This window comes from Silurus aristotelis, assembly GCF_946808225.1.
Source record: "Silurus aristotelis genome assembly, chromosome: 18".
Classification (NCBI taxonomy): Eukaryota; Metazoa; Chordata; class Actinopteri; order Siluriformes; family Siluridae; genus Silurus; species Silurus aristotelis.
Genome location: NC_139591.1, coordinates 20,330,100 through 20,341,195, shown reverse-complemented (window position 1 = coordinate 20,341,195; position 11,096 = coordinate 20,330,100). Strand labels below are relative to the sequence as shown.

The 11,096-nt window shown below is 38.2% G+C and overlaps 1 protein-coding gene across 1 annotated transcript in view; it reads right to left on the bottom strand.

The window, feature by feature from the left end:
* itga1 (integrin, alpha 1) overlaps nucleotides 1-11,096 on the bottom strand; it is a 65,060-nt gene that overhangs the window by 5,818 nt on the left and 48,146 nt on the right. Inside the window, exons 17-24 of the mRNA XM_083568682.1 lie at nucleotides 10,827-10,963; nucleotides 8,633-8,743; nucleotides 5,612-5,688; nucleotides 3,501-3,627; nucleotides 3,077-3,157; nucleotides 2,134-2,210; nucleotides 1,947-2,030; nucleotides 175-283 (exon numbers count right to left, since the gene is read on the bottom strand). Of these exons, the coding sequence (XP_083424808.1) occupies nucleotides 175-283; nucleotides 1,947-2,030; nucleotides 2,134-2,210; nucleotides 3,077-3,157; nucleotides 3,501-3,627; nucleotides 5,612-5,688; nucleotides 8,633-8,743; nucleotides 10,827-10,963 (803 nt within the window). The remainder of the gene's footprint in view (nucleotides 1-174; nucleotides 284-1,946; nucleotides 2,031-2,133; nucleotides 2,211-3,076; nucleotides 3,158-3,500; nucleotides 3,628-5,611; nucleotides 5,689-8,632; nucleotides 8,744-10,826; nucleotides 10,964-11,096) is intronic.

Below are 11,096 nucleotides of genomic sequence, written 5' to 3'. Positions count from 1 at the left end.
AACAGGAAAAGAACGTCTGGTTTTATTTCATCTTTTTTTTGCACTACAAGGGCGTGTTTGTGATAGGGGTAAGAAGTCAATTAAGGAAATCGATAATTTGCTGTACCGAAGAAATAAAAGTGAACTATCAGCACCATATTGCAGAGCATCATGATATTTATATTGCATCATTACCGTATAGGTGACATTCATCTCCTCTCCGATCATGCTGGTGTCGTTGATGACGCTCGGCGCCGTTTCTCCCTCCTTCAGGATTATGTGATCCTCCTTCATGTTCATCTTCCTGAAAGAAAAAAAAAAGTGGACAAATGTTACGCTTATTTGTTTGCCATGATGTACAGATTACAGTGATAATGAACAAATCCATGAACCTGCTTTGTGTAAATGTCAGACTGGGGGTGGTGTACCTTGTGTAATCCATGCCACTAAGACATATAGCTATAAGACAATTGTATTAGAATCTTATATTTATGATTAGTAAGGTGTAGAGGTCGACCGATTCAATTATTGATTGCTGGAACGATCATCTATCGCCAAAAAATCATTACTCATAATCACACATTCCAGTGCTCATGAAATTAGTTCTCACTCTCCAGTGTTCTGTATTGTTTAAAGACTATAATCACACTCTTGATATCACCCAAATGAGGATGGGTTCCCCTTTTAAATCTGGTTCCTCTCAAGGTTTCTTCCTCATAACATCTAAGGGAGTTTCTCTTTGCCACAGTCGCCATGGCTGCTCATCAGGGATAAATACACATTGTTCACCTTAACTGTTAGTTTCTTTAAAGCTGCTTCGAGACAATGTCTGTGGTGAAAAGCGCTATAGAAATAAACTTGAGTTGATTGTTTTTTTCGGGTTGCTGAAGCGCCTAAAACGGTCCGCTTTCATTATACAGTAGAAGAGCGGCCTCTAGAGGCGAATCAGTTGAAGTGTTGAAGTGTCTGTTTTTATTCATTTGGAGTGCTACTTTTTTGTTTCAGTTTGAATGCATGTCTTTTATTTTCCTCAATTATTATTAATATATTAAATATAATTCACATTTATTTTATTTAGCACATTTTCCTGGTTCAGTACTGTTTATTTGATTTTTGTAATAAAGTTCAGTACTATTTTACAGTGCAAAAGAGTTTTTTTTCCCAGTACTAATTTTAAAAACTACTGGTCGATTGTTTGGTTATAGAAAAGTACGATCCAACCTAGCTATTGGCATCGGTAAAATTCAGTTGAAGTCTAGTAAGGAGTTCCCTATAAAGTACACTACACTGACAAAAGTGTGCGAACACCTGACCAGAAGATTCCTGTGCTTTTTGAACATCCCATTGCACATTTGGTCTCAATTTGCTTTTCACTCCACGTTTTGTGGAAGATGTTCCACTAGATTTTGGAGTGTGCATGAAGAGATTCATTCAGCCATTAGAGTGTATGAAGGTGAGGTAAGAAGGCCTGGGGTGCAGTCAGCGTTCACGTTCATCCCATGTGTTCAATAGGATTGAAGCTCTTTATCAGGCCACTCAAGATTCTTCACTTTAATCCCATGGAAACGATATTTTCATGGAGTTTGCTTTGTGCACAAGGGTATTGTCATGCGGGAACATGCTGGAACAGGTTTAGGTCTCCTAAAGTGAGAGTGAGAGGAAAAAATAATCCTAGTGCATCCGAAGACATCGGATACAATTGTGTGATTTTATTTTTGTGGTAACAGTTTGGGGAAGAAGCACATATAGCTGGAAAAGTCAGGTGTCCCAATACTTTTGCGAAAACAGTGTCCTTCTTTTTAAAAACCTTTACATTTACAATTGGCCACATCGTTCAACCTGAAAACATCTCGAAATGTTTAGTGGAAAAAAAAAGCCCTACAGATCCACGTGAGACCCCACACCCAGACGCTGTGACTGTACCGAGCTGTAAAGCCTGAGAGTGTTGTGTTTTGACGTGCACTTACGCAGTAAAGGTCAGGCTGGCTTCATATTTCACCGGGATAGTGATCTGTACAAAGTTGTCCGAAAGCTTCGACTCTTCGCTATCACTACGGCGACAAGAAACAAGAACAACCACTGGGTTCTGAGTATAGAAAACAACCACAACATTACATTGTGCTTATAAAGCAGGATGATGGTTAAACAGCTCACGTGGTCGCCGTGACGTTGATGACGATGTCTTTGCGAACGTGAGATGGATTGACCTCGAAGAGAATCTTGAAATCTTCCTGGAGGAGCGGTGGAGAAGAAAGGAGTAAGTTTCTCGTTTCATCAGTTATGCGGTGAAACAAAGAACCAAACACTTAAATGTCTAAAGGTCCATTTCTTTTTTTTTTATCAGTTGAATTATGATTTAATAGTGAGTGAAATTGTGACATTCGGACTAAATTCCCCATTATATAACAAATCCACATGTTTCTCGATCACTTGAACAGTACCAAATTTATAAATGGGGGGGATTCTGGCTAGTCCAGAGGTCTGCAACCTTTAAGACCATTAGAGCCACAAAACATATTCAAGCTTTAAATGAATATAACTTAGTTTTTTATGCAATTTATATATTTTAGTCATGGGAGGGGCAAACTACTTTGTTTGTTGTTTGGCAATTTCTCACCAGATAGCAAACACTGTCAGTGCCAGCGAATAAATCAGTCCACCTAGAACTCTGTTTTCATCTGAGATTTTTCTTTTTCAGTCAGTTTACGAGAACCGGGGTCCGGACTTGTGGGGAAAGTTAAGTAGACTGTATGGTTTGATTGGCAAAATGTGTCAAGGTTTTAGTTGTCAGTGTCACAGTGTCTTGTTCCCTTTAAAACACTGTCCTTTATGTACCAAAAAATGTAAAAAATTAAATAAAAAGTGCTTTGCAGTACAAAAAATTTCTGGAAAATGTTTTCTGGATTTCTCTGGAACTGTTTTGTACCTTTCCTTTAAAAATAGTGAAAATTTCCAAGTGTGTCTCTGGATTTGGGTTCACAGACGTATACGTCGTATAAATGAGATAAATGTAAGCTGCTCTGGATAAGGGTTTCTGCCAGATGCCTTAAAAATATAACAAAAAAATGAGGAGATGTAGATACGAGGAAAAACTTACCGTGTCGTTGGATTTGAGGAACGGATATCCTACAGCACATATGGTCTTGGTGTGGTTCAGATCACACTCTTTTTCTTTAGGCTACAGGAAATAAAAGTAAAAAGAAATGGAGTGAAAAAATATAAAGTACAGATACAAATATTGATTCATCTCATTTAAAAGAGAGGTTTTGGGAATTTGGAGAGTTACATCTTCAAATCATCAGGTGGGCGACTCATTAAATTAGAAAAAAAAGTGGAATGTGTTGAGCCAGCAAGTTTTCTTGTCATAAATTCTTCAGTCTCTTGAAACTTAAATGGTACAATGAACTCCATCTGGAATCGATCCACTGATGCTGTTCTGACCTTACTAACACACACTATCAGTTTCTTAAATCTGTCACCCATCTGAAGCTGAACCTCTCTGACAGCATTCACACACCGACCTCCACTTTCACGTAGTTGATGTTCTCCGTGGTGCTGAGGGTGACCTTGGTGTTGTAGGCGTTATCTCCGCTGTTTTTGATTTTGATGCTGACGTGGAACTTCTCCTGGTAGGCTTTAATGATCAGACTTGAGAGAACACAGAGAAAGAAACAGGCTTGAGTGAACCCCAAACCACTGTTTAGGATGAATGTAGGCCACAAATCGATTAGTTTTATTTGTTTATAATAAAAAGCAGAAACTACAGTAGAACCCCGGTGTACGAGATGAATTTGTTCCTGAAAAATCCGTTCCCAGACCTCAGACGCTCGCTTATTTCAGCCCTCAAAAACACGTTTAACACGCAAATCTACTTGTAACAAAGTGCAAACATAAAAAGTAATAAATGATAAACAAAGAAATAAAGCGCTTTTTGTTCTTTATGATTGTTCTCACTGTTGAATTCGACTTGCCATACTGCAGACAAAGATCTCGCGTGCGTACGCCACATTTTCTACAATTTCTTTCTTTTTTCAATGGTAATTTTTCTTACCCATGATGCAAAATGTATCGTGAAATAAAACAAAAACACTAAAAACTGGCAAAAGGCACAATATTCACACGAGAGAACGACGAGAACGCACTCAGAACGATGTCTGTGTAGTGACTGAGCGTGAAGAATAGAATAGAATAGAATTTATTTATCACATATACATTACAGCACAGTGAAATTTGTTCTTCGCATATCCCAGCTTGCTCAGAAGCCAGGGTCGGAGCGCAGGGTCGGCCATTGGAGCACAGAGGGTTAAGGGCCTTTCTCAAGGGCCCAAAAGTGTCAGCTTGGCGATATCAGGGTTTGAAGCATGGGGACGGGGGTGACGAGCGACAGGCAGAACACGTGACTGGAACCAAACGCGTCATAAGAAATGCTCCTCTTCCCGAAATATGCTATAATAAAACCGCTCGTATCCAGATATTCTCATACTACAAGGCACTCGTACACCCCGGGGTTTCACTGTATTATTATCAGCAACTTGAAGGCCGGCTTTAAATTAAGTTATTATTTGTTACTATTAGGTACTATATAGTGTACATATATCTCATATACGGTACAAACCAAAAGTTTATATATATATATACAGTACAGACCAAAAGTTTGGACACACCTGCTCATTCAAAGAGTTTTCTTTATTTTCATGACTATGAAAATTGTAGATTCACACTGAAGGCATCAAAACTATGAATTAACACATGTGGAATTATATATGGAATTATATACATAACAAAAAAGTGAACTAAAAAAATGTCATATTGTAGGTTCTTCAAAGTAGGCATCAAGAGAATGCCAAGAGTGTGCAAAGCAGTAATCTAAGCAAAAGGTGGCTACTTTGAAGAACCTACAATATGATATATTTTCAGTTGTTTCACACTTTTTTGTTATGTATATAATTCCATATATAATTCCACATGTGTTAATTCATAGTTTTGATGCCTTCAGTGTGAATCTACAATTTTCATAGTCATGAAAATAAAGAAAACTCTTTGAATGAGAAGGTGTGTCCAAACTTTTGGTCTGTACTGTATATTGCACACACACACACACACACACACACACACACACACACACACACACACACATATATATTGTGCCTTACATACATCTTGCACATAATTTTTATATAAATTTTTTACTATTTGCTTAAAGATCTTACATATTTTTGCATTTTAGTAACAAATTTTTGCAATTTAGTAACAAGTGCTACTATTTGTACTTCTGGTAAAGACTAAACTGCATTTCACTGCTGAGTACAATGACAACGAAGTCAAATCTTTCATATTAAATATGTTGTTAAATGCAGGTAAATCAATGTCAAATTAGTACTAAATTTCATTAAAAAAAAATACTAAATGTGTGTTAATTCAAAGCCTGTAATTAAAAAAAAAAATTGTAAAACCTCATGTTAGAAAACCTAATTATTTTTACTCCACTAAAAAATGACTATGAACTCTAGTGACCACTAGAGGGCAACCTTGCGCCCTATGAGTCGTGGATTATGGGTAAATTCAAACCTTGGGAATGCAAGGGCAAAACCTACTCTGTTCTTTTAACAGTGATTAAACGTCATGCTTTTACCTGGTGATGTTCGATTTAGCTTCAAGGTGTAAATCAGTGATGCACTTCTCATCATTTCCACAGTCTACTAAAGCAAGCTGGAAAAGAAAACAAATGATTCATTAATAAAATAAAACAGGAACAAATGCCTGATTTAAACTTGAAAAGTATTCACATCCTTTTGGTGCTGTTAGAAGCGAGTAATGAAATGCACTGAATTGGATGTATGGTTCCAATCTTCACAAAACACTAATGGGGGCAAATACTTATGCAATCTGTGAATTGCACAATTCTCAAGGTTCACTGGAAAAACCCCGGCCCCCTGAGTGGACAAGAAATACAGGCAGAATCCCATTTAGAGATGTAGAAGAAGACACCCTGAGCCCACCCAGAGCCCACATGGGGCCCACTCACACCATACACTACGTCCTGCTATTCCAACCCCGGTCCAACTGAACAGCCGGGAGCCTTCAAACTCCATATACACCCTCCGCAACTCCTCTGTAAAGGTCAGATTCTGTTTGTATATTGCTGAATCAACTAAATATGTGACGAAAAAGGAGTGTTTGTTCTGCTGTAATCCGCTGCCGCGTCGCACAAACATCTCGGCAACCTCCGAGGATTGTGTACGGCCAGAATCCTATCGTTCTCTGTGGTGTGTGGGCAAGTGCTGTTTCTGGAGGAAGGACAAGAACAACACCGTGAGAACGTATGGAAGAAATTTGTTGCGAAGATCCGTCATATCGGGATTCGCTCGTCGTTGAGCCGAGCCTTAAAAGGATCGCTGTCATTTTCAACAAAATTGCCTTCAGATTTTGTACTTTTTGAACAAACTAAAAACCAGACCCGGCACCTTCACAACACTGACTTTGGTTTCTGACCGTTAGCAAGTAACATGTGAACATGGATTTTCTGTGAACGTGTGCGACAGTAACAATGTGCACAGTACAAATACAAGCTGAAGGTGATGGAATGGTCAAGTAGGTCCCCAGACCTGAAACCTATTGAGCACCTGTGGGGATCCTCAAGCAGAAGGTGGAGAAGCGCCATGTATCCAACATCCAGCAGCTCCATGATGTCATTATGGAGGTGGAAGAGGATCCCAGCAGCAACCCGTGCAGCTCTGGTGAATTCCATACCCAGGAAGATTAAGGCAGTGATAGAGAACACTGGTGCTCACACAACATATTGACACTTTGGAAACAGTTTTAACATGTTTATGTTCATATGAGCTGCACATTGACGACTCTAAAATATATCCAAGTTTCATTTCTATAGTCTTGTCCCTTGAGAAGATATGTGAGATGTGAGGGGTGCACTCACTTTTGTGAGATACTGTATATACCATTTTTTAACAATTCATTCTACAATGATTCCTCATTTGCTGCTATGAAAACCATTACTCCTCTGGGAAGATGTTCCACTAGATTTTGATGTGTGCTTGTGAAGATTTGTGCTCATTCAGCCACAAGTAAAGTCCGGTACTGATGTAGGTGAGGGTGAGGAGACCTGGGGTGCAGTCAGAGTTCCAATTCATCCCACAGCTGTTCAGTAGGGTTGATGTCAGGGCTCTATAGCTGGAGATATTCCACTCCAAACCATGTAGATCTTCATGGAGCTGGATTTGTGCACAGGGACATTGTCATGCTGGAACAAAATTGGGTCTCCTAAATCAAGTGGAGGAAAAAGTCAATTCTACCACATCCAAAGACGTGACAAACGTTTGTGGTTACAGTTTGGAAAAGAACAAACATATGGCTAAGAAAGTCACGTGTCCCAATACTTGTGTGTGTGTGGCCTGGACTGGAGTACCATCCAAAGACAGAGAGAGAGAGAAAGAGAGAGAAAGAGACACAGTGCCAGGCTACAGCAAGTCTCCAAGATAACTCTCATTTCTTACTGATAACCTCATTAATACTTCAAGCACAGCTGTGAATCTGTGTGTGTGTGTGTGTGTGTGTGTGTGTGTGTGTGCGTGCGTACATGATCAAGAATGAAAACCCATGCCACTATTAAACCATTAAATCATTCTGACCTACTTCAAGTCCCACTTCCTCTTTCTCACATATCCCAGCACTCGCAGTCGCATTCGCGCATCCTATCAATCGTCTGCGAAATTCGATACTCCGATATTCCCGATTCCCGCCGGAGTCACACGGAGAGCGTGAGAGTTTTTTTCTCCCAGCCCCATCAGATTCTCATTACGCAACTGAGTGGGAGAGAACAGCGTTTTTCAGACAATCTCAGAGTACTTCTGAAACACTGCGCTGAACTTTAGTGGAATCGCTCGCAGCTGTTCCTCGCAGCGCCGGCATTCCGACTTCACATTCGTAACATCGGGTGAAGATAACAATGACGATCTCGACCAGAAGGAGAAAAAAATCTTTACCTCTGACCTTTTAGAAACTCACTCTTTTAATAAATCGCTTCTCTTGCATTGACGGCTGTCGACTGTATTGGAGAAATCACTGTATATTTTTTTTACTCACTGTGTTACAACTAAAGGTGTGGATCATTTTGCAGAAGTAATTAATCGACAATAATTAAGTAATTATCGACAAATTATAAATTCATTAACAAACCCACTGAATATATTATTGAAAATCTCCATGAACGCCCTTAACTCTCAGAACTTTCATTAAAAAGTTTGATTTAAATTTTGAGAATTGTTACACTTTTTTTTTTTGTCAAATTGCAACTAGTAAATTAGCCAGCTAACTATTTGCAATGTCAGGATCCCAATTGGCAAATGTTTACATCTTTATTTGCAAATCCTTGCATTTTTGTTGATACTTCGAAAAACAATTGTTTCTTGGACCTTATAGATATACTGTACATTAAACTATTTAAGGTTCATTTTAAACGCTTGCTAACTTTGCTAGCACCATCATTTCTGTGATAGACCTGACATCTGTCTGCAGTGCACTATTGCGAATACACTCCATCATGTACCAAGTCATACATGGAATTCTTTATATATTAAAACCTCCAGATATAATCCACTACCATCCCACAGGAGTAAAAGCCAGAACTGAAGATTACCGTTCGATTGAGTGATGTTGGTAAAGCTCCATCCAGGACAGGCCCGTTAGGCACCTCCACTAACCCGAAATCCAGAGACACCATCAGTGGATCCCTGAAGTCTAATTTGTCCTGTGATAAAAAGGAAAAATACATGATGCATCTGCCAAAATCAGCAGATTCATGGACAATTATGGCATTTACACAGTGCAACTGTTTAGCTGTAGGGGATCATTGTTTATTATATGATAGTTAACTAGAAGAGTGTTAAAATGCTAGCAAAAAAAAAAAAATGAAAAGAATATGGTAACAATACAAAAAAAAAAAAAAGACCCACACAACAGATAGGAAAATAACACAACGGGGGAGGAAATTCTCCAGAGCGAAAGATAATGAATATGAAATATTTGTGTTCTTGCTAAGCGCTCAAGTGATACATTTGTATCACTTGCACATGGAAGTTTCTGGAAAGTTACCAATTATGCACATGAAATGAGAAAGTGGAAGTTTGAAAGCTTTTGGTTAATTTTTACCTCAGGAGTTTGGATGTAAACTAGCTAGCTTGATGATTTTACGAGGATAGCTTCGTAGCATTGGATAGCTTTTTTAAATTTTTGTAAATGAGATTACTTTTAGAGCTAATTTTCTATTATATTGTGTAGTTAAAAGTATTTGAGGCTTAGCACTGCATCAAACCGAACCATGACAAAAGATAAGCAGCTATTAGAGTTAACATTAGGCTAATCAAATAATCAATCTAGAATATCGGGACATGTTTCCGGATTGTTCTCAAAGCTTGTGGTACCAAAAAAGGAAAAGAAAAAGCGGTGGTCAGAGAAATCTGCTGTTGCTTTTGGATGAGTTTCATTTTTTTCCACAGAAAAATACACCGTTCGGTTTCTGGAGTGGTCTGGATTTAATTGCAATGATATCTGTCCTTTGATGATACATGCTCTGGTTTGCGTTACACTCCAGACATGGTGTCTGATCTACATGTTTTTGCTATCTGCATAAAAAATGTAAATAAAAAAAAAGGACACATTTGATCGACACGATTGTGATTTTGAAAGGAATTTATGCAATATGCAGTGTAATGTTTTCATTTGGATTTCAGAGTACAGATTATGACACACACACACACACACACACACACACACACACACACACACACACACACACACACACACACACACACACACACACACACACACATATCACCAAGCCAACACTCCTTTTTGGGAAAAAACATTCCAAACAGAGGCAGAACATCCAGAGCCAAACACAACACTAGCACAGAAGATAAGTTCAAATAATGAAGTAAACTGCCCTAAGACAATCAGTCGTGAGGAAAAATCCGCCCCCTTTACCCTAAAGGCACGTTTAATTCAGCAAACTCAGGACATTTTTTAAGTGATACAAGAATGAATGTGCAGGTTTAGTCGGTTTGCACACCTGTATGTCCATACTATCACTCGTTTAGCTAATTATCAGGATCAGAAAGAGCTATATTGCCAAGTATGTTTGCTTGTTTTGGTGACAGAAGCTTCCAGTTGCATTTCTTTTAATATAAAAGATTAATAAAAAAAAAAATTGTGGTATTGCACATTTTCATTAAAATAAATAAACAAGCAAACGAAGAAATAAAAGGTATTATTGTACAGAAAAATACAGAAATTACCAAAAAGTGGTTATATATATATATATATATATATATATATATATATATATATATATATATATATATATATATAATTTTTTTTATTGCACAATGGGGAAAGCGTTTAAGTGTTTATGAGGTAGATTGCACGGGGCAAAGATACATCAAAGACCAGAATGGGGACAATATATGATCTTAGATCTCTAAGTTGACTTAAAACATGGCATGATTGTTGCCAGATTGGCACCAGGTTGGTTTGATGATGTCAGAAAGTGGAGACTTTCCATGAGATTTTTAGGTTTCCTAGTATATAACATTCCCAGTTTATACGAATTGGTGCAAAAAAATATTTATAATGATATAATAATATAATAAAGGATGATTGTGAGTGATTGTATGTGTGTGTGTATATGTTTGTGTGTGAGTTTATGTTCGAAATGGTCCAACAGCAATACAAATTTCTGACAGTTTTGATCTTGGAGACATTCAGGAGAATGGGAAACTTATAATCATGGCAATAAGGTGTGCATGTGTGTGTGTATGGACTGATTTACTTGCCGACATGTAGAAGAAGTGCTCGTTGCATAAAATGTTCCTAATGGTGACGTTCTTCTGGATTTTTCTCTCATCTGTGTCTTTAAATCTTCCTCTCGCAATGGAGCGCAGAGCATCAAGAGTCAGAGTGTAGTGGATCACTACAAACACACACACACACACACACACACACACACACACACACACACACACACACACACACACACACACCCCAACACACAGTTTTCAGTATCTTTGTATCTTATCTTTCACTTTCCCTTATTAACTGTTATA